Source organism: Engystomops pustulosus, chromosome 7 (genome assembly GCF_040894005.1).
Source record: "Engystomops pustulosus chromosome 7, aEngPut4.maternal, whole genome shotgun sequence".
NCBI classification, from domain to species: Eukaryota; Metazoa; Chordata; class Amphibia; order Anura; family Leptodactylidae; genus Engystomops; species Engystomops pustulosus.
In genome coordinates, this window is record NC_092417.1 from 154,411,392 (window position 1) to 154,436,261 (window position 24,870).

General features: G+C 47.8%; 1 protein-coding gene and 1 long non-coding RNA gene across 4 annotated transcripts in view; one reads left to right on the forward strand and one right to left on the reverse strand.

Moving 5' to 3' along the window:
• LOC140071097 (uncharacterized) overlaps positions 1 to 21,903 on the forward strand; it is a 66,928-nt gene extending 45,025 nt beyond the window's left edge. The window contains exons 3-4 of one of the 2 annotated variants that reach the window (XR_011849041.1): positions 14,711 to 14,812; positions 21,668 to 21,903. This is a non-coding gene — a long non-coding RNA (uncharacterized lncRNA). The remainder of the gene's footprint in view (positions 1 to 14,710; positions 14,813 to 21,667) is intronic. The other variant, XR_011849040.1, reaches the window with a different exon arrangement.
• The window catches only part of LOC140071096 (uncharacterized), a 40,718-nt gene continuing 36,737 nt past the window's right edge, over positions 20,890 to 24,870 (reverse strand). Inside the window, exon 20 of one of the 2 annotated variants that reach the window (XM_072118390.1) lies at positions 20,890 to 21,868. In XM_072118390.1, the coding sequence (XP_071974491.1) occupies positions 21,591 to 21,868 (278 nt within the window). In that variant the 3' untranslated portion in view covers positions 20,890 to 21,590. Of the gene's footprint in view, positions 21,872 to 24,870 lie in introns of both variants that reach the window. The other variant, XM_072118389.1, reaches the window with a different exon arrangement.

Sequence of the window (24,870 nt, forward strand, 5' to 3'; positions counted from 1 at the left end):
AGCTCAGTGATCCACTGTAGCCACTAGTTACAGATGACCCCCAGTAGCCTTGAAGCTCAGTGACGCCCACTATATAATAGCCACAGTTGCCCCTCTAGGAACCATCCACAACTGTGATGTCAAACAGGTAATTTCATATTTTGTTGTGACTGAATGAAGAGTTCACTTACTTTTAAACAACAGGATAATGGATATCTCGGAATGGCCGCGGAACAACTCACCAACAGCAAAGTGCTAGACGCTTTTCTACTGTGCAGCGCAGAGGCGCACACTGTATGCTACAAAGGTTGCCACGACCGAGCTTTACCTTGGAGGATGGAGACTACAAATGGCCACGGATTGCAGACTACGGACCACTCATGTGCCACGAGCGCTGGACGAGTCTACCTGTCGCTACCCTGGAGATGGGTTGGTATAAACAAAAGCTGACCTTCTAACTTCTGATATCATTATCTCTAAAACTCCCTAGAATCACCACTCCACACGAATGGTCACCGACTCCACAGCCCTGATACTAAGAAGCAAAATTGTTTGCATCCGAATATTTGAAGTTGAATTGTCTTCATGTTTTCCTTTATTAGTAAAATAATTTTTGAAGTATATTTTTAGCTTTTTAATGAAATGGTTCTCCCCAGATACTCATAAAATCTATTGTATATGGTTGTTTCTTAATAGTGTTAAAATATTTATTTTTATGTTGTTGAAAAGCAACAAAAGTAATAGAAAACTAAAAAAATTATCTTTTTTAAATTAGTATTATTAAAAATTTGATGCCTTATATTAGAATACTGATTTCCATGTGTTATCTCTCCAGAATTAAAAAGATTAAAATGTAGCAATTTCATAGTATCATAGTTTATGCAGGTGAAAAAATGTCCATCAAGTTCAACCAAGGAAGGGAAGGGATTGGATGAGGAAGATATTTAGGGGAAACAATTCTATATAACATAACCATCAATGTTATTTAGGTGTAAAAAAGCATCTAGCATCTCTGGAAGCTCTCTGCTGTCCCTGCTGTGACCAGCGCCTGAGGCAGCCTTTTCCACAGATTCGCAGTTCTCATAGTAAAAAAAGCCCTTTTTACTACTTTGAGTAGTATACCTTTGACTACTGGGGGCTGCGTGACTATTGGGTACTGGGGATGCAGGCTATTTGCTACTTGGGGCGACTACTTGGGGTGACTACATAAACATAACTTGGCATTAGTGGGCCTAATGACTATTCACTACTGGGGGCTCTGTTACTATTTACTGTAACTACCAAAAAGGACTAGCTAGCCATGCTGCAGCACACATATACAATCTCCCAAAGCCTTAAAATAATTTTACTGGAGTAGCAAATTCAGATTGAATAAAATTTTGGGGAAATTCGGCCAAGAAGTCAAGTACATTTTTTAAAAAGTTTGTTTTTGTTCATCTCCAACCACAGGTAGCCCAATAATGTCTCACATCAATCTATACAAGCTTCTTTTGTTCCCCTCAAGAACCAATTCTGTCCCATGATGGACACCTTGATACCACCTTCCTCTAGAGACCCCACAGCTTTGCATCAAGGTCTGCAAGATTTGCATCATGTTGTAAAATGCTCTGGAAGAATAATACTGAATTCTGTGCTATTCTCCTTAACAAGTCTGACAATTGTCAATTGAAATGATGGGGCAGGCTGCTACAATATCCCGAAAGAAATATTAAAAAAAAACAAAAATCAGACAAAGTTTGTAACTTTCCAAATCATAACGTACACAGCAAAAATAAATAAATGAAATAAAATAAAAACAGCAATCAAATAGAGCTGCAATAAATGTATTCATAAAAATCTACAATTGTGACCAATTTGACCAGTCATATTAACATAACATTCAGCATTGATTGAGTTAACAATCTGAGCCACAGATCTGTGAGATGAATACATTTCTATTTTCTCAGCAGGATGTTAGAAGCTAATGATGGGTTCAGTGAAGTTCTCACCTACACGGTATCAGGAAACATCATCTTCTCTACCGCATAATTAAACAGCTTGAAACAGAGGCATCAAGGGATAGAGCAGCGGGGAAAGGAAATGTAGAATAAAATGTGTAGTCAGGGCCGGCTCATAGGCGGGGCTCCCGGGGCGCGAGCCCCGGGGCCCCAACCACTTAGCCCTTTAAAGGGGCCCCCACCAAATGAGGGCGAATCGCCAACAGTGTAGTTGGCTTCGGGCTCCCCGGCCGATTCGCGCGATGTTCCTCACTTTCGTCTATGGCAGAGCGAGGGAACAATAAGTTCCCTGCTCTGCCATAGACGATCGCATATAAACAAAGATGGCGGCCCCCTGCCGCTAGCGGCGCAGTGCGTGACGTCTCAGCATGTGACGTCACGGCGCCGCGACGACGGCGCTGCTTGTAGCAGGGCGCCGCCATCTTTGTTTACATCCGACACCGAGAAGGAAGATGATGACGGCGCGCATCGGGGGGAACGCTGGAAGGTGAGAACAATTTTAGTTTATCTGTGACTGTATATAGTTAATTATAGGGGGATTGTCTGTATATATTTATTATGTGGGGAGGGTGTTGTATATAGTTGTTATGGGGGATTGTATGTAGTTAGTTATTATAGGGGGTCTGTATTTAGTTATAGGGGTTGTATATAGTTTAAGGGGGGTATATAGTTATTATAGGGGGTGTATAGTTATTATAGGAGGACTGTATACAGTTATAGGGGTGTATAGTTATTATAGGGAGACTGTATACAGTTATAGGGGTGTATAGTTATTATAGGGAGACTGTATATTGTTATAGGGGGACAGTATATAGTTATTATAGGGGGTGTATATAGTTATAGGGGGACAGTATATAGTTATAGGGGTATATAGTTACTATAGGGGGCTGTATATAGTTATAGGGGTCTATAGTTATTAAAGGGAACTGTATATAGTTATAGGGGGACAGTATATAGTTATTATAGGGGTGTATAGTTATTTTAGGGGGACTGTGTATAGTTATTATAGGGGGACAGTATATAGGGGGAGCTGTATATAGCGGTTGCTTGGGGAGCTGTATACAGTGATTGCTGGGGGAGCTGTATATAGTGATTGCTAGGGGAGCTGTATACAGTGATTGCTGGGGGAGCTGTATACAGTGATTGCTGGGGGAGCTGTATACAGTGGTTGCTGGGGGAGCTGTACACAGTGGTTGCTGGGGGAGCTGTATACAGTGGTTGCTGGGGGAGCTGTATACAGTGGTTGCTGGGGGAGCTGTATATAGTGATTGCTGGGAGAGCTGTATACAGTGGTTGCTGGGGGAGCTGTATACAGTGGTTGCTGGGGGAGCTGTATATAGTGATTGCTGGGGGAGCTGTATACAGTGGTTGCTGGGGAGCTGTATATAGTGATTGCTGGGGGAGCTGTATACAGTGATTGCTGGGGGAGCTGTATACAGTGGTTGCTGGGGGAGCTGTATATAGTGATTGCTGGGGGAGCTGTATACAGTGGTTGCTGGGGGGCTGTATATAGTGATTGCTGGGGGAGCTGTATATAGTGATTGCTGGGGGAGCTGTATATAGTGGTTGCTGGGGGAGCTGTATATAGTGATTGCTGGGGGAGCTGTATATAGTGATTGCTGGGGGAGCTGTATACAGCGGTTGCTGGGGGAGCTGTATACAGCGGTTGCTGGGGGAGCTGTATACAGCGGTTGCTGGGGGAGCTGTATACAGCGGTTGCTGGGGGAGCTGTATACAGCGGTTGCTGGGGGAGCTGTATACAGCGGTTGCTGGGGGAGCTGTATATAGCGATTGCTGGGGGAGCTGTATACAGTGATTGCTGGGGGAGCTGTATACAGTGATTGCTGGGGGAGCTGTATACAGTGATTGCTGGGGGAGCAGTATATAGTGATTGCTGGAGGAGCTGTATATAGTGGTTGCTGGGGGAGCTGTATACAGCGCTTGCTGGGGGAGCTGTATACAGCGGTTGCTGGGGAGTGGTATGTAGCGATTGCTGTTCCTTGTCTGGACTACATTCGATGGGGGCCCCCACCATATTTTGCGCCCAGGGGCCCCCACCAACCTTGATCCGGCCCTGTGTGTAGTCACAAGAGAAAAGAGAAAGACAGAGATAAAGTATCTTCATCAACAAAGAACTGAGAGCAAGGAATAGCATAAAAAAATCATCTCCTATCTATCTATCTATCTATCTCATATCTATGTTATGTATCTATCTTATGTATCTATCTATCTATCTATCTATCTATCTACAGGCGGTCCCCTACTTAAGGACACCCGACTTACAGACAACCCATAGTTACAGACAGACCCCTCTGACATGTGATGAAGCTCTCTGGATGCTTTACTATAGTCCTAGATTGCAATGATCAGCTGTAAGGTGTCTGTAATTAATCTTTATTGATAATTATTGGTCCCATTACAGCAAAAAATGTTTAAACTCCAATTGTCACTGGGGCCAAAATTTTTTTTATCTGGATCTACAATAATAAAATATACAGTTTCGACTTACATACAAATTCAACTTAAGAACAAACCTTCGTACCCTGTCTTGTACGTAACACGGGGACTGCCTGTATCTATCTATCTTATGTATCTGCAACACCCTCGCCGATGCAATGGCGAAGGAGTGCTTGCGAATGAGCCCCACAGCATGTCATCACATAACACAGGGGACATTGCAGTGGTTAATCCTGCCTGGCAAGGCAGAAGTTAATTGTTCTGTGTGATGTAAGAGTCTAGTAACCAATCACATGTATTGCATCCTGTCTCTGTAAGCTGAGAGGTAATTGGAGGAGCAGCCACCACCTGACCAAGGGGAGATGATAAAACCCCTTGCCCAGAATGTTCTGGAGAAGATGAGTAGAATGTGAGGAGCTAGTAGCTAGCTGAGCTGTAGCTCAGGGGGAGACTGGAGTCTCTCCAGTACAGGCTCTTAGGAGTCTGTACCCTTTAGCACACCAGACCAGAGCAGGAAGAGCCTAGCCCCTGCCTCTGAAGAGTGGAACTAGGAGTTAGTGTAGTGAGGAAAGGGGTATCATCCTACCTTTAAGGGTGATACCTGAAGCCCCTGAGAACAAGCTGAAGCATCCTACTAGGACACAGCTACCGCCCAGCCTGCCATCTGCATCCAGGCTGGTGCTCTACTCCTGTGGCTCCCTCCAAGTACCTCTCCAGCACTCCATCACTTTGTTCACGGCATGTTGCTGAAGTTCCTGCGGTTCCAATAAAGAACTGTAAGTTGTTTTCTTCAACCTTTGCCTCCGTCTGGCCCCTGCTACTACAACTACCATCATCACCGGCACCCTGTCCACCACACAGAGACTTACACTCTAGACACCAAAGGGTTGCCCCAGGGAGATCCGCTATAGCAGCCTCTCCCTCATCATTTCTTGCCAACACCACCCTGCTGGAGACCTGCCAGGCTGTAGGACAGCCCTCCGGTCCCCATACCAAGCACCGTGACACAAGCGTGCTTAGGCCGCAACCGCCAGCCACTCAGGTACTGCGGGCCCAGGCTGTCTCCAGGCCCCAAGAAAAAAAGCTAGGCCCCGGTGGGGGATGTTGCAAGTGGCGTCACGAACAGGATATTTACTTCTGTGCCTTGTTACGGCATTAAAGACTATCCTTTATTACAAAAACTGTATTGCCTAACCCTGCTGCCATTCGGGTATAGGCCCAAGAGACTTTGTGTGTTTCTGCATTGGACTGTGTTACTGCTGCCACGTGCTGTCGAGCGCCGCTCCAGCACACAAGAGGTTAATCCCTGCACGAACTGTACCAGCTCTGCTACATCAAGATTTTACCTCAGAGAATCTGTGGCGCAGCAAGTAATTCCAGCCCGCCAAAATCTTCACTGGCGGGAAACCCAGACAACACACCAAGCTCCACCCACGCGCGAAGGGCGCGAACCCCGTCTCCTGTGGCGCAGGAAAAATTAGAGCCCGCCACAGCTCTTGGCGGGAAGAACTTGGACTCCTCCCCCTGGCGCGACGCGGACTTCCTGCCCCGCCTCAGAGAAACGCCAGAACTCATGCGGATTTTGGACTGTGAGGTCGACACCATGTGGGGTCCTCCGCCATTTCCTTCTGTGGAGCGTCCAGACTTTCATGAGATCTTCGAGACCATGGTGCTGGTCTCTGCGCAGCCGGTCCGGAGGCCCTTTGCTGGGCACCGGTTGCATCGAGGACTGACCCGAGCCTTCGTCACCAGGAGGTATGTCCAGACGGTGACGGAGTACCAACTACATCCCGGGCGGTTCCTCGTGCCTCTCCCGGTTACCATGCCGGTACCGCGGGCCCACGTGGAGGCGCCACGTGGGGAGGCCCCGACTCCTGTCGAGCCAGCGCCTGGGCCTACTGCTGCTGTGCCACCTGCTACGAGGCCTGCTAGCCCTGCTGAGACGGTTCCAGATCCTCCGGCTGCTCCGGCTCCTGTTCCGGCACCTGCCCGACCCACGAGGAGATCCGAGCCTGCACCGGAGCCACGAGCCCCAGCACCGGCACCTCCGAAGCCTCGAGGCCGAGGTGAGGCCGTCCGCCAGAGACTCCGGGACGCTGTATCCGAGCAGCGACGCCGGGAGAAGGAGGCCCAGCGGTATATGGCCGGCCGCTCTGCAGCTGGAGCCTGGGTGGAGAAGAACCGCACCACCGGCATGGTCCGGTTCTTCGATAAGCAGCGTGGTTATGGCTTCGCCACCCAGGACTACACCGGACGGGAAGTATTTATACCCCGCCGGTCTGTCAAGAGGCCTGATCTGCCGGAGAGTCAGCACAACCTGAAGCCAGGCGAGTGCATCGAATTCTCCCTGCAAGAGGGGCCCCGCGGACCCTGGGCGGCTGGTGTGATCCGGATCCCCGACTCTGATGAGGACCGCTACTTCCCGTACGAGGACGACGAGTGGCCGGAATCTCCAGACACTTCTTCTTCCTCGGCTGCGAGTCCCCGGGCGGTGACCCACGTGAATGCCCCATCCACGGTAATCGTGAGTACGGGTCCCATTGCCATCCATGGGCCGGGCATGATCCAGGGCGCCACCCCCACTGTCTCCCCTGCCGGGAGCCTTGCCAGGTCCCGTAGTTCTTCTGTGGGAGAAGACATCCAGGCTACCGAACCTTGTCCGGAGGTTCCGACGAGGCCTACTTCCCCACTTGCCGGTTACCAATGGGGTGATGACCTGGCCCCAGAAGAACCGGAGCTCGAGGGTGCAACGGCGCTGCCGCCGGCCCCTATTTATGTACTGCTGGACCCCTCTGTGGTCCCTGGCTCAGTTGAGCCCCCGGCTGGAACAGCCGACATCCCGGGCGACAGCGCTCCTCCCCCTGAAAGTCAGGAGGATGTTGCTGCACCTGCAGTACCCGTAACTGCCACCGGGTGTCCCCAGCCGGAACCTACTCCTGCTGAGGATGTACAGGATTCCTTGCTGGAGCCGGATCCTGTCTTTGCTGAACTCAGCGATGCCGAGTAACCCCTGATGGGCTGAAAGCCCTCTTCAGGTACTTTGTCCATTGTACATATTGTATATTTCTGTCCTTTCCCCAAAGAGCCAGAGACTTTCCTGAGACTCTTACCCTTATTTATCTCAGTCAAGAGATTTTCTGCTGTCTTGTGCTATGATAGCACCCCTTCCTCTGTCACCGCAGAGATTCCTACCAAAGGACACTGTCCCTCTACATATAGAGGAGACCCTTTGCAACTTTATTGCACTTTTCCCCACATCAAGGGCTGTGCCCAGAAGATGGACTTTCCTATTGGAGACCTTCTGAGAGACTGTTGCCAATCTTGAGGAAAAGTTGCCATATAATTTATTACTATTTTGCACTTAATGCCTTCCCTTTTAGGTATGGACATTATGCTTGCACTTTTATGCCTTTTCCTTTTCAGGTAAAGAGACATTTGATCCTGCTACCCTGAGTAGCCTAACTTCCTCTGTAACGTTTGCAACGTTTAAGATGTGTACCCATTGAGCTCCTAAGCCAATGTGAGCTTACAATATGCTTGTACCCTGTCTATATGCCAGTAGTTTGCATTAACCCTTTCATAGGCTTTCCAGGTTGTAGTGTGGCTGTGTCGGACCGTCTTTTGTGTGAAACACTGACTGTTACCTTAATCCCCAAACCGAGGTTTGCACATGGGGGTAGTCCGTAAACTGCGGGTCCTTCGGGGACCGGGGGTGTTACAAAGATAGCACCTGGATGCCACTCATACTATGGGTAAGGACGTCAGGAGGTACTCGTGTCGCATATGCTAATGCAATGCAGATATACACATTATATATTTGTCGCCAGGGAAGAAGTGTTTACATAACAAATATACAGGCCTTGGTGCAAGGAGTGGATTACAGGACATGACACCACACCTTTCCTACTGTACAGTTCGGTTTGATGGCGTCAGCGACCAACTGTCATACAGCTACATGTTTTGTCTTAGTCCGACACCAACCCAGGTGCCTGTCTCCAGGACCATGGGCGGTTTGTCCCTACACCTCACATAGCCTGCACTTCCCAGAAGTGCCTTTAGCCCCCTCTGTGCCCCAAAACATCTATAGTCGAGCCGAGGGCGGCTCTTTCAATTGCCCCCGGGGTATGCAACACCCTCGCCGATGCAATGGCGAAGGAGTGCTTGCGAATGAGCCCCACAGCATGTCATCACATAACACAGGGGACATTGCAGTGGTTAATCCTGCCTGGCAAGGCAGAAGTTAATTGTTCTGTGTGATGTAAGAGTCTAGTAACCAATCACATGTATTGCATCCTGTCTCTGTAAGCTGAGAGGTAATTGGAGGAGCAGCCACCACCTGACCAAGGGGAGATGATAAAACCCCTTGCCCAGAATGTTCTGGAGAAGATGAGTAGAATGTGAGGAGCTAGTAGCTAGCTGAGCTGTAGCTCAGGGGGAGACTGGAGTCTCTCCAGTACAGGCTCTTAGGAGTCTGTACCCTTTAGCACACCAGACCAGAGCAGGAAGAGCCTAGCCCCTGCCTCTGAAGAGTGGAACTAGGAGTTAGTGTAGTGAGGAAAGGGGTATCATCCTACCTTTAAGGGTGATACCTGAAGCCCCTGAGAACAAGCTGAAGCATCCTACTAGGACACAGCTACCGCCCAGCCTGCCATCTGCATCCAGGCTGGTGCTCTACTCCTGTGGCTCCCTCCAAGTACCTCTCCAGCACTCCATCACTTTGTTCACGGCATGTTGCTGAAGTTCCTGCGGTTCCAATAAAGAACTGTAAGTTGTTTTCTTCAACCTTTGCCTCCGTCTGGTCCCTGCTACTACAACTACCATCATCACCGGCACCCTGTCCACCACACAGAGACTTACACTCTAGACACCAAAGGGTTGCCCCAGGGAGATCCGCTATAGCAGCCTCTCCCTCATCATTTCTTGCCAACACCACCCTGCTGGAGACCTGCCAGGCTGTAGGACAGCCCTCCGGTCCCCATACCAAGCACCGTGACACAAGCGTGCTTAGGCCGCAACCGCCAGCCACTCAGGTACTGCGGGCCCAGGCTGTCTCCAGGCCCCAAGAAAAAAAGCTAGGCCCCGGTGGGGGATGTTGCATATCTATCTATATATCTCCTATCTAACCATCTTCTATCTATCTATCTATCTATCTATCTATCTATCTATCTATCTATCTATCTCTTATCTATCTATCTATCTATCTATCTCCTATCTATCTATCTATTTATCTATGTATCTATCATCTATCTATTTTCAGGAACAGGCTGCACTCCAAAATAGTGAAAAAAAAATCAGGGTGTCTTTATTCCATATAGCGACGTTTCGGTGACGCACAATTGTTTACCTCCTGAGATCAGTATTTTCTCCCTCTCCAGGAGGTAGCGGATACAGCTCACTCCAAGACCCGAGGTGCAGCACAGCCACCATCACCCTGCTCCCCCTTCTTCTCTGACCTGACCTGCTGTAATATCCTGCATTCACATGGAGGGGGAGGAGGGCTCTGAACAGAGTGTGAACAGGGGCAGAATAAGTGGCAGTTATTTGTCCTCACTTTTCCCCAGTGGCCTGGTCTATAGAGTATAAAGGAGCCCCTGCCTGGCTCCTGCTATCACACAGGGCTAGATACCACTGGGACAGGAGAAGGTCACGTGACCTTCTACGGTCAGTTAACCCCTTAAGGACTAAGCCTATTTTGACCTTATGGACACAGCCAGATTTTTCAAATCTGACATGAGTCAATTTAAATAGTAATAATCCAATCCCACGAAGAGTAAAGACACGGCACTCACCAGCACAGGTATCGTAGAAAACTTTATTTGGACGAACACAGGACAGGGGAGATGCACGCCACGACTAGGCGACGGGCCGTTTCGCACACACGCGCTTCCTCAAGCCTCAGGCAAAAAATTGCGTGAATACCCCCTCTTTGTCTACGTTCGATAAGATTACATTCTTGTGTGTAATTTTGTTCCAATGGGCAGGCCCGTTTGGCTCTCACAAATTCTCCGAAAGGGAGATTTTTAACCGTATGTTCAGGATGACAGCTAGTGGCATATAACAATGTGTTGCCCGAAGTGGCCTTACGATATAGGCTGCAGCGAACCTTGCCAGTTTCCAGACTAGCTGTCCTCCCTGAATGCTATGTATAAGTTGGCCAGTGATGGTGAAAAACTGACCCCCATGGGACAGCCTTATTTTTGTATGTAATATAGTTGATTGTAATACAGTACATTGAAAAAATTACTGTATAATAATTGGATAATATGGATAATATGGATAATAAGAAAGACAACACAGAAAGAATAAATTCCTGTAACATAATGTCATAATTGTTGTACTTAGACAAATTATATTTTAGTGCCTGTCTCGCTCGTTCATGGGGAATGGAGGTGTACAACGCTGTGACGTCACAGGTATGCCAGCTGTAGGTAGGTATCCATGAAAATTATTGTACAAAGCGTTGTATTGTACAAGTTATGTTCTTGTACATAGGGGGCAGTCTTATAGTAGTTATATTCTTGTACATAGGGGCAGTATTATAGTAGTGATATTCTTGTACATAGAGGGCAGTATTATAGTAGTTATATTCTTGTACATAGGGGGCAGTATTATAGTAGTTATATCCTTGTACATAGGGGGCAGTATTATAGTAGTTATATTCTTGTACATAGGGAGTAGTATTATAGTAGTTATATTCGTGTACATAGGGGGCAGTATTATAGTAGTTATATTCTTGTACATAGGGGCAGTATTATAGTAGTTATATTCTTGTACATAGGGGGCAGTATTATAGTAGTTATATTCATGTACATAGGGGGCTGTATTATAGTAGATATATTCTTGTACATAAAATGCAGTATTACAATATATTTTACTTAGGGTTAGTATTATAGTAGTTACATTCTTGTTTATTGGAGATGGTATTGTAGTATGTTTTTAGTCTTTATATATATATTATATTAAGTTGTGTTCTCTTAAAGAAGAAGCATTATTCCTGTATGAGGGAGGTAGTATATATGAGTCTCTTTCTCTGTGCTGTACATGTTGATTTAGACCATCTATAAATAGTTTTTATGGAGTTTAGTAACTCCACCCAGCGCCCACAGAATGGGGCCACTTTTACAGTTTTTTCCAGGGCCACTTTAAATTCCCAGTCCGCCCCTGAGTATTGATATCCAGGATTTGGACTAGATATTGGACTCTGTGCACACAGTCGTTTCCCACGCATCACGATCCTTGCCTGGTGAGCTATCTTTCATACAATTACCTTTGTTTATAGTCAAAAGGCTTTGCACCTCCTGTGTCTGTATCGAAAGAGAAAGTATCCCAAATATGTTGCATAGAAGAGCTCTCAAGCTAGGCCTTGCAAACACATGAGCAATTTAGCAAAAGTTGGTAACCATGGAAACACAACATTGAAAACCAACCATTGTCTTTAGTGACTTAGCATGTTTTGGCATACACAGACAGTATGCTATTGCAACACCTTTGCCAACGCATAGGCAAGGTGGTAGTTGCAAATAGTACCCTCCCCGTGTCAGGAGCTGTTAGGGAGGAAGCTTCTAGAATTTGGGATATTGTGTAATTGCAGCTGTAGCTAATGCAACAGTTAATATTGTGATATGTGATTGTCCAGTGATGTTCCTGTAACACAAGTTGGAAGGTGATTGGAGAGGTGCCACCACCTGACCAGGGAGCATATAAAACCCTGCTGGGTGGAAGCGCATGGCCTGTCCTAGATTTCTTTTCAGAGCATAAGAGTCTGCAGACAGAACCAGACCTCAAGGTTTGTCCGCCACAGCCGCTGTCCTAATTCCAGGAACTTCAGGTGCCACAGCCCTAATGCCTGGCACACAGGGCCAGTCCGGAGACTTAAGCCCAGAACTGCATCTACTATCAAGCTGCGTGTAACCTTTCTGTGGACCGGCTCTCCATGACTCTTCCAGCTTGAAAATCTGCTGTTAATCGTTTGGCCGTCGACTGCTGTTCAATAAAGAACTGTAAGTCACCTCCCTCTGATCCCTGGATACGGCTGCTTACCACCACAGGCTTCCCAATCCATCACCCAGAGATTCATCCTACAGACATCTCAGGGGTTGCCCCAGGGAGAAACCATTGCATCAGCCTCTCCCTCCATATTTCTTGCACACACCACCTGCTGGAGACCTGCCAGGCTGTAGGACAGTCCTCCGGTCCCCATACCAGGCACCATGACATCAGTGTGCCCAAGGCCGCACTAGCCAGCCACTCCGGTATCCTGGGTCCTGACTGCCTCCAGGCCACAAGAAAAGGCTAGGCCCCGGTGGGGGATGTTGCACTATCCACGCTTGACCTAAACTATTGTAACTATATTTTATCTTAGTTAGAGCCATGTAGAGTGTATGTAGCAGATGATAGACCCCTACCCCAGTGATCTATAGGAGACTAATGACTTCCCTTCATTTGTACATTTGCATTTTGCTACTTTTTTTCAGGGTATCTTTAGCTGTGTTTTTGAACTATTATTATATAAGTACCATTTTGGGTTTCTTTTTTGTTTTTTATTATTTTTCTTTGTAAGATGTCTAAAGAAAATTATATGGAGCCCACCAAGCATGTAAACAAATTGAATAAAAAAGCATGCATCCTATCAACGGGATACAACGGAACCAAGGACAGGGCTTGGGTAATTCCGGCATTCCCATTCATTGTCCTATGAGAAAGAGAAAGCCAAGCACCATCAGACATTTCAACCTACAAGTGTATCTATAGAGACTACAGTTTGCAAAGATTCTATAGAAATGTAGACAAAAAATTTACAGTAGATGAACCTGTAAATGCATTGCAAGCAGTAACAATGGCGTGTCCCAGAATCCAGATGCCTTAAAAAAGGACACATGCACAACACACAAGAGGAAGAAAAGCCCCCTGGGTATAGAGGAGCCCTTCTGGCATGTGTTGAATAATATATACATATTTATAGAGAGAGAGATAAAAGGAGAAAGAAAAACAGATATGTAATAAAAAGCAAATACTGTATATACTCGAGTATAAGCCGACCCAAGTATAAACCGACCCAAGTATTAGCCGAGGCCCCTAATTTTACCACAAAAACCTGGTAAAACCTATTTTTTTACTCGAGTATAAGCCGAGTTTGGGTTTTCAGCACATTTTTTTGTGCTGAAAAACTAGGCTTATACTCGAGTATATATGGTATATATAAAACCCAAGAAGAACAGATCATATGGTTACAATGGATCAGAAGGTAGCAAAAATAAAAAAAAAACAGATACATACAAATAACATAAATATCATAAGGGTAATACAAATGATAATTAAAAATATATTCGGGGAGATTTACTTATCCGTCCGACTGAGTTCACCTAAAGTGCATTGTCCGACGATCATGTCGCGATTCACCAAGATCCTGCGCCCGATATCCTGCATGTGTCGCTTCCCCGCTCAGGTCCGACAGAGTTCTCCTTCTTCTTCCCAATGTATTTAAGTGAATGTTTTGCGACGCAATTTTAAAGTTAAATCTCAGTCTGAATCAGTCGGATCGTCTGACAAAATGCCCCCCGATTTCTGTCGCATGAAAACCAGTGCAGCTGCGCCAAAATCTGATTGTGTGCGACACAATCCCAGTGCAAATCCCTGTGAAATACCTTTCAAGGCCGTGCAATCCCCGAAAACTGCAAAAAGTCCGACAAAAGTGTGATCTGCGATTCTTAGTAAATAAGCCCCATTGGGCCTGAGGTGAGATTAAAATTTTTAAAAAGAGACCACTCTGCCCATTTTGGATCAGTTAACCCTTTCTATTTGTTAGGTGTCATAGATATGACTGTGTGCACTTTGCTGGCTTCAAGCAGAGGAAAGTGATCTCCTGTTTTTCCCCCTCCTGACATCAGTGTGTGAGCTCCAATCACACCACCATTGTCAATAGGAAATAACCGCCCAGACCGCAAAAACCGTCAGGAATAGATCTTTCGCAGTGCGATTTGCAGTGCTATCTTTCGCAGTGTAAGCAGTCGCCAAGGCAATGGCATGGTGCATTCGTGGTGAGCAAACCCAATAGAAATTCATGGAGACATGATTTTGCCACAAAAATAAACAGTTACACAGTCGGGTGCATAAGGCCTCACAACAACTACAAAAAGCTACCACTGAAGCATTTAAAATGTCCAGACACTCCTGTTTATGAGCAAAAATATGAAGTTGGCTGAAAACAGCGATTGATCATGTGATTTAGTATTAACTACATTAACTTGTGAGCATTAACATTTTTAATCTATTCTTAGGACTCGCTGAATTGCTTCTGCAGTGTGATGAAGGGATCCACTTTCAGGCTTCTGTGCTTGTAGCCACTGCTTTGGAGCTTTGATTGACAGCTGCCTTTCAGAGTAAGCTACCTTGGCTGAGCTGGCTGTGTGTTCCTCTGGAAAGTTAGGTGGTTTTATCTGAACCAGTGTGTTAGTATCAGCTGTTACTTGAGTGATGGATGGCTGAACCAGTCAGCTGCTCGGGGTGGCGTCCTGGAATTAGTCATATATTTTCTCAGTTCATATTGCAGGTTGCTGGTTGTTGCATTCCTTTTAAACTTGTCTGTATCTATTGCTTTTCTATTCTATAGACCTCTGCTATGTTTATTTGACCATTCTACTGCTATTTGATTCTGTGCCTCACCGCCATCTTGGATTTGTCACTGTTCTGTATGACTTTGCTGGCCTGTCTATTATATGTTGTTTGTTCATCTGTGTCTTGTCATCTCTACTAGTGTGACACCACTTTTGCTCATTCCAACTTGTACTCAGTTATTGGTTTAACACATTTCTGTAGCCTTGTGTGAATACTGGTCTTTCTTTGACTTACTACCTTCTTGCTCCACTATCCAGCAGCTGCCAGATACAGTAAGTTTTCCCTCTCACCTTGAGGGTCTCTCAGTCTACTCTCTCTCATTCCACTATCAGGAATCAAGCAGATTCCTGATAGTGGGTTTGCCCTTATCGGGATGGTTTATTGGCTGTAGGCAAGGCCCTAGCCCAGAGGGATAACTTGTGCCAAGTTTGGTTGTGCTTGCACTGTTTGCTGGTTGTGTTCTTACAGGTTCATCATCACACATGTATTAAGCATGCAGCATCTCAACCATACTATGTATTCATATTATAATATGCATAGATTAAAGGGGTATTCCCATGAAGACAAGTTTCTTATATGTACTCAAGATAACAAAATAACACATTCTCTTATTCACTGTTATTAAGAAAAATACAGCATTTCCCAGCTATAAGTCCAACCTGTCTCGAACAGTCCTAGTGTACACAATTTCAGATGCCCCTAGACATGACCCTGTAACTTCTGACATAGGGTTGGGGCCGTCATCTTGGATTTCTGTGTGACCGTCGTGAAGCTGAGATTTCTGTCTCTCTGCTCTTTGCACTCTAGCCCCGCCCCCCTGCAGTCCAGCACGGACCACAGACATTGACTCACTTCCTGCCAGCAAACACATTGTGAGAAGTGATAAGATGCAAACTACAAGCAGATAAGTTATCTGAGGGAAGAGGGAGGCAAGCACATATATGTGAAAACAGATATGTAGCAGAACTGATAGTGTAAAAGTCTGTCAGCCTCTTCCTGTCATGCCTCTGCCTCTGATCTGTCTCATGTCTCTCTTTGTGTGTGTCAGTGTTTTAGTACATTGTCAGAAGCCAGATCAAAGTGTATATAAACCTGTACCCTGATAATCTAACTACACTGTCTGCCAGGGCCGGATTAAGGTTAGTGGGGGCCCTTGGGCGCAAAATCTGGTGGAGGCCCCCACTAAGTGTAGCGTACACACACGTCCTCCTGCTTCCTTTCCACTATCCCAGCAGTAACACAGCTACATACAGCCGCCTCATCCCAGTAACACTGCTACATACAGACGCCTCACCCCAGTTACACAGCTACATACAGCCACCTCACCCCCAGTAACACAGCTACATACAGCCGCCTCGCCCCCAGTAACACAGCTACATACAGCCGCCTCACCCCAGTAACACTGCTACATACAGCCGCCTCATCCCCTATAACACAGCTACATACAGCCGCCTCACCCCAGTAACACTGCTACATACAGACGCCTCACCCCAGTAACACAGCTACATACAGCCGCCTCACCCCAGTAACACTGCTACATACAGCCGCCTCGCCCCCAGTAACACAGCTACATACAACCACCTCACCCTAGTAACACTGCTACATACAGCCGCCTCACCCCAGTAACACTGCTACATAAAGACGCCTCACCCCAGTAACACTGCTACATACAGCCGCCTCACCCCAGTAACACTGCTACATACAGCCGCCTCACCCCAGTAACATTGCTACATACAGCCGCCTCACCCCAGTAACACAGCTACATACAGCCGCCTCGCCCCCAGTAACACAGCTACATACAGCCGCCTCACCCCAGTAACACTGCTACATACAGCCGCCTCATCCCCTATAACACAGCTACATACAGCCGCCTCACCCCAGTAACACTGCTACATACAGACGCCTCACCCCAGTAACACAGCTACATACAGCCGCCTCACCCCAGTAACACTGCTACATACAGCCGCCTCGCCCCCAGTAACACAGCTACATACAACCACCTCACCCCAGTAACACTGCTACATACAGCCGCCTCACCCCAGTAACACTGCTACATACAGACGCCTCACCCCAGTAACACTGCTACATACAGCCGCCTCACCCCAGTAACACTGCTACATACAGCCGCCTCACCCCAGTAACATTGCTACATACAGCCGCCTCACCCCAGTAACACTGCTACATACAGCCGCCTCACCCCAGTAACACTGCTACATACAGCCGCCTCATCCCCTATAACACAGCTACATACAGCCGCCTCACCCCAGTAACACTGCTACATACAGACGCCTCACCCCAGTAACACTGCTACATACAGCCGCCTCCCCCCCAGTAACACTGCTACATACAGCCGCCTCACCCCAGTAACACTGCTACATACAGACGCCTCACCCCAGTAACACTGCTACATACAGCCGCCTCACCCCAGTAACACTGCTACATACAGCCGCCTCACCCCAGTAACACTGCTACATACAGCCGCCTCACCCCAGTAACACTGCTACATACAGCCGCCTCACCCCAGTAACACTGCTACATACAGCCGCCTCGCCCCCAGTAACACAGCTACATACAACCACCTCACCCCAGTAACACTGCTACATACAGCCGCCTCACCCCAGTAACACTGCTACATACAGACGCCTCACCCCAGTAACACTGCTACATACAGCCGCCTCACCCCAGTAACACTGCTACATACAGCCGCCTCACCCCAGTAACATTGCTACATACAGCCGCCTCACCCCAGTAACACTGCTACATACAGCCGCCTCACCCCAGTAACACTGCTACATACAGCCGCCTCATCCCCTATAACACAGCTACATACAGCCGCCTCACCCCAGTAACACTGCTACATACAGACGCCTCACCCCAGTAACACTGCTACATACAGCCGCCTCCCCCCCAGTAACACTGCTACATACAGCCGCCTCACCCCAGTAACACTGCTACATACAGCCGCCTCATCCCCAGTAACACCACTACATACAGCCGCCTCATCCCCAGTAATACCACTACATACAGCCGCCTCATCCCCAGTAACACCACTACATACAGCCGCCTCATCCCCAGTAACACCACCACATACAGCCGCCTCATCCCCAGTAACACTGCTACATACAGCGGCGACAGCACAAAACATATATATATGTACATATGTATATATATATATAGAGTATATACATATATTCCATATACACAGTATATACAAAAACCACATCATTCACATATATATAAATGTACACACATATATGCTTATATAAATATATGCGTGTATAAACACAGTATATGCATCTATACACAGTATATACATATATACACAGTAGATGCATCTATACACAGTTTATACATATATACACAGTATATACATCTATACACAGTATATACATATATACACAGTATATACATATATACACAGTAGATGCATATATACACAGTATATACATATATACACAGTAGATGCATAAATACACAGTATATACATATATACACAGTAGATGCATAAATACACACTATATACATATATACACAGTAGATGAATATATACACAGTATATACATATATACACAGTAGATGCATATATGCACAGCATATACATATATACACATTTACACAGTAGATGAATGTATATACAGTATATACATATATACTCAGTAGATGCATAAATACACAGTATATACATATATACACAGTAGATGCATAAATACACAGTATATACATATATACACAGTAGATGAATATATACACTGTATATACATATATACACATATACACTGTATATACACATATACACTGTATATACACTGTATATACCAGTGATGGCTAACCTATGACACGCGTGTCAGTGCTGACACACATAGCCATTTTCACTGACACGCGGCTGCCTGAGAGTTAAGTTTCATCCTACATGACCAGGTGCAGTAGCCGGGAGGCTGAGAGATTGCACTGAGCTTCCAGCACTCCTCCTCCTCCCCGGACCGATCTCTCCCCATGTGTGAGCTGTGCCTAGTGTCTCCAGTCAGCACAGGTATCAGCATGGGGCACAGCAGGAGAGGTAACCCGGCCATACACTCAGGAGGCTCCTCTGCAGCCCCTGATAGTTGTGGTGGGGGGAGGATGGCAGCACAGTCAGAGGTCACATAGCTGCTGGGACATGACACAAGGCAGCAGCGGTCACCTCTACACTGACCATCTCCACAGCAGGGGCAAGGGAGGACAACCACTTTCATCATATAGTAAGTAAAGTCAGTGCACTGTATGATGGAAGACAGTCATCAGGGCTTGTGTGTCAGTTTTGTGACGTACAAGCCCTGAAATAATCGCAACGCCTTGCAAATCGCCAGACATTGCGATTATTTTTCTCCTCACACCTTCTCCATGCCAAGAGGGCATAAGGGAGATGCAGACAGCGGCACCTGCGCCCTCGCTATAACCTGTGAACTTTCATGACAGAAAGTTCACAGGTTACTAAGCATTTCCACACCTGTCTGATTGTAACCGATCTATTACAATGTGTGATTTGCACATAGTAGTAGATGATCGGGAAAATCCCCATATACTGCCAGACTGTAGAATGGCAGTACATGGTAGGATCAATCAGACAACCTACAGTTAAAGTACCCTAGAAGTTAAATAGTATACATATTTATTATTTAAACTATAAATATCACAAAATTATGTTTTTTTGTCAAGGTGACACACCACCCGAGTTATGCTCGGTTTTTTGGCGAATTTTGACACACCAAGCTCAAAAGGTTGCCCATCACTGGTATATACATATATACACACACAGAAAAACACATATGTATATACTTACCTGTTAGGGTTGACCAGGTGCCTGTTTGTTCGGGCGGGTGGGGGGTCTTGCCAGTGCTTGTTCGCCAGGGGGGGGGGGGTGAGTCGGTCGGTTGCTTATTCGGCCGGGAAGGGGGGGGGGGTTGGCGGGTGCATGTTTCGTGCGGGGGACGGGGTGTTGAGCGGGGAGTGAGCGAGCTGAGCGGGGAGCGGGGGGGGGGGTGAGAGCGGGGAGCGGGGGGTGGTGAGCTGAGCGAGCGGAGCGGGGGGTGGTGAGCTGAGCGAGCGGAGCAGGGGGTGGTGAGCGAGCGGAGCGGGGAGCGGGGGGTGGTGAGCGAGCGGAGCGTTAAGCCGGGATTGAGCGGAGCGGGGAGCGAGTGAGCGGAGCAGGGGGCGGGGAGCCGGGGGCGTTGTTAAGCCGGGATTGAGCAGAGCAGGGAGCGAGCAGGGTTGCTTGTCACCTGTGCCGGAGGGGGGGGGGCGGAGTGGCGGGGGGCGGCTCCCCATGCAGCAGGATGAGTGGGCGGGCACTTTATGCAGGGGCTGGATCGCCGGGGAGGCGCTCACCTATGCCCGGAGGCGGAGGGCGGCGTTTGGATCATGAGGGGGGGCACGGGAGGTGCGATCTGGTGGGGGCCCCTAGGGGGGGCAAGATGGTGGGGGCCCCGGGGCTAGAGCCCCGGGAGCCCCACCTGTAATCCGGCCCTGCTGTCTGCTCACAGAACTATCTGCCTGATTAAAACGTTTAAATCTGCTCAAGGAACTAGATGTATAATAATGTGCCTGCTTAGTCCCCACCCACACTCTGGGATTTTGCACTCAACAGCCTTGGGAGTTATAGGAGCTAAAAGTGCAATAAAACTGAGTAAAATTGTAAATTAAGGGGTTAAAATGATCTTAATTGTGTAAACATCACTAGGGGATCGAGATTTGAGAATTTCCTTTAGTGGGAAAACCCCTTTAAGGTAGGTTTTAGTTATGCCCCCTTCTCTTGCTACAGAATAAATAAAATGTCAAGACAACATATAATAATAAATTCCTGAGCTTTACTGGTGAAAAACCACAATCATATTATATACATTATATTGTTTCCATAACTGCCAAAGCTTATTTTATACAGAATATAATTTCAACTAAAATGATATTGTACATTAAATATACTTACGATATAGCTATATGTACATGGAATGGTTGCCAAGCTTTTACTTCAGAAATGAATAGAACAGGTGATAATAGTACCGTAAACCTTTTTAACATACATTGCAGGGAACTGGTAGAAAAAACTAATCCACACTAACTAAACATATCTTTGAAAACTGCTAACATACAGCAGCACAACTATCCCTGTATTGTTCCTCCCCATACCTGAATGGACATAAAAATGAATATGCAACTTTACGAGTGTACAGTGAAACTTTACAGGCATGGGGGAGGAACGATATAGAGATAGCTGTACTGCTGTATAATAGCAGTTTTCAAAGTTATATTTAGTTAGTGTGGGTTAGTCTATCAGAATGGTTCCCTTTAAGAAAAGCAGCTTCACTGTGCCATTAATCTGCTTCTTTCTCCTGTACTCAGCAGTGTAACTAAACGCAATCTGTGGTGCATCCGGGGACTGTCTGTAAAGAGCTACATCAAGAATGAGGGGATTAAAGCTTTTTTTAGTACAGTTATTTTACCCTTCACGTATGTGGCATACTTGAGGGGTAAAAACATGATGGTATGTAGATGCTATAGATAGTTTTCTTAGATGTGTTCTGCTCCACCAGTTACTTTTGGTCTCTCTGTGATCTTTTCACCTTTGCTGTCTCTCCGTCCTTCAGATGCCGAGTCTTCTTCTTCACTGTCATGTGTTTGCCCCCTGTATCTCAGGCGAAATTTTTCCCTGGGAGAAGAGTCAACTGTACTGAATGATTCACTGCCGCGAATGGTGGAGCTCAGTTTTACACGGCGAAAACGAGGAGATGTCATCTGGTGACTAGAGATGCTGAGAGAGCTTCTACTGCGACGAAGTACCACGTCCCCTGCTGAGGAATCAGTACCAGAGAATTAAAAGAAATATGGTAATTAGTGAATATGTTATAGAGCAGGGGGAGCTGAGCATATTGTACATAGTGTCCTATCTGCAGGCAGCATGTTACAGGGCAGGAGGAGCTGAGCAAATTGTACATAGAGTCCTATCTGCAGACAGCATGTTGAGGAGCAGGAGGATCTGAGCCAATTGTACAAAGTGTCCTATCAGCAGACAGCAAATTATAGAGAAGGAGGAGCTGAGAAGATTGCACAAAGTGTCCTATCAGCAGGCAGCATGTTATAGAGCAGGAGGAGCTGAGCAGATTGTGCATAGTGTCCTATCTGCAGGCAGCATGTTATGGAGAAGTAAGGAGCTGAGCAGATTATACATGTCGCGAGTATACTCGTCCGAGCTTGATGCTCATTCGAGTATTAGAGTACTCGAAACGGCTCGTTGCTCGGACGAGTATTTCCCCTGCTTGAGATCGAGCATTTAATTAAGAAAAGACTGTGAAGAGCAGTGAAGAATACAATTAAAACAGTGAACACAGGATCATTTAAGTGAAGAACACAGTGAAAGAACACAGTGAAGAACAGATTGCAGATGTTCCCGAACATCTGCCCACTTAGCCGAAGACACAAGCGCCGACGCTAGATCAGGCATGCAGGAGCGGAGGCTGAAGTGGAGCGGAGTGGGGGCTGGAGCGGGCATGGAGGAGCAGAGCGGGACTGGAGCGAGCATTGAGGAGCAGAGCTGGCATCACGGAGCAGGAAAGGAGGAGCAGAGCCGGCATCACGGAGCAGGAAAGGAGGAGCAGAGCCGGCATCACGGAGGGGGCATCACGGAACGGAGCAGAGGCTGGAGCAGGCATCACGGAGCGGGCATCAGGTAGCGGAATGGAGGCTAGAGCAGGCATCACGGAGCGGGCATCACGGAGCAGGGGATGGAGCAGGCATCACGGAGCGGGCATCACAGAGTGGAACGGAGGCTGGAGCAGGCATCACGGAGTGGGCATCAGCTAGCGGAACGGAGGCTGGAGCAGGCATCATGGAGCAGAGCGGGGAATGGAGCAGGCATCACGGAGCGGCATCAGGTAGTGGAGCTGGGGCTGGAGCAGGCATCACAGAGTGGGCATCAGGTAGCGGAACGGAGGCTGGAGCAGGCATCACAGAGCGAGCATTACGGAGCGGAGCCAGGGCTGGAGCAGGCATCACGGAGTGGGCATCAGGTAGCGGAACGAAGGCTGGAGCAAGCATCACGGAGCGGGCATCACGGAGCGGGGGCTGGAGCAGGCATCACGGAGCGGGCATTGGGTAGAGGAACGGAGGCTGGAGCAGGCATCACGGAGCGGGCATCACGGAGCGGGGGCTGGAGCAGGCATCATGGAGCGGGCATCAGGTAGCGGAACGGAGGCTGGAGCAGGCATCATGGAGTGGAGCGGGGGCTGGAGCAGGCATCACAGAGCAGGCATCATGAAGCGGAGCGGGGGCCGGAGAGGGCATGGAGGAGTGGAGCGGGGGCTGGAGCAGGCATCACAGAGCAGGCATCATGAAGCGGAGCGGGGGCCGGAGAGGGCATGGAGGAGTGGAGCGGGGCTGGAGCGGGCATGGAGAAGCGGAGCGGGCATGGGGGGGGGGGCGGGGGCTGGAGCGAAACGGAGCAGGCATGGAGGAGAGGAGCGGGGGCTGAAGTGGAGGTTGGAGCTGGAGCAGAACCAACAGCACGGAAAGAACACAGTGAAGAACACATTGCAGATGTTTCGAACATCCGCTAACTTATCAGAAGACACGCGCGCCGAACGGTGTTCTTCACAATAGTATGTGAAGAACATTATGGGGGTAATTTACTAAGGGCCCGATTCGCGTTTTCCCGACGTGTTACCCGAATATTTCCGATTTGCGCCGAATTTCCCTGTATTGCCCCAGGATTTTGGTGCACGCGATCGGATTGTGGCGCATCAGCGCTGGCATGCATGCAACGGAAATCAGGGGGGCATGGCTGAACGAAAACCCGACGGATTCGGAAAACCCGCCGCATTTAAAAAAAAAAGGTGTTGCGGGACTCGCGCTTACCTGCACCAGGAATAGGCCGGTGAACTTCAGTGCATTCCGGCGGGCCTCGGCGGACTTCAGCGCAGCAGCGCCACCTGGTGGACGTCGGAGGAACTACCTTAGTGGATCCCGGCCGGACCCGAATCCACCGCAGAGAACGCGCTGCTGGATCGTGAATGGACCGGGTAAGTAAATCTGCCCCTATGTGTGAAAAACACATTGCAGATGTATGGAAACATCTGCAATGTGTTCTTCACACATATCGGGGCATATTTACTTACCTGATCCATTCGCGATCCAGCGGCGCGTTCTCTGCGGTGGATTCGGGTCCGGACGGGATTTATTAAGGTAGTTCCTCCGACGTCCACCAGGTGGCGCTGCTGTGCTGAAGAGCATCGGATCGCACTGGAATACACTGAGCCGGGCTGAGTGAAGGTAAGTGCAATTTTCGCGACACATCTTTTTTTTTTAAATGCGGCGGTTTTCGTTCGTCCACGCCCCCCCCATTTCTGTCGCGTGCATGCCAGCGCCGATGCTCCACAATCCGATCGCATATGCCAAAATCCCGGGGCAATTCAGGGAAAATCAGCGTAAATCGGAAATATTCGGGTAACATGTCGGGAAAACGCGAATCGGGCCCTTAGTAAATGACCCCCATTGTTCTTCATATACTATTGTGAAGAACATCGTTCTGCTCGCGTGTCTTCCGATAAGTTAGCAGATGTACGGAACAACTGCAATGTGTTCTTCACTGTGTTCTTTCAATGTGTTCTTTCAGTGAAAAATGCTTCAATGGGGCTCGTTATTCGATACGAGCACTCGAGCATCGGGAAAAGTTCGACCCCAGTAACGAGCACTCGAGCATTTTAGTGCTCGCTCATCTCTAATAGTGTCCTATCTGCTGGAAGCATGTTATACAGCAGGAGAAGCTGAGCAGATTGTGCATAGTGTTCTATCTGCA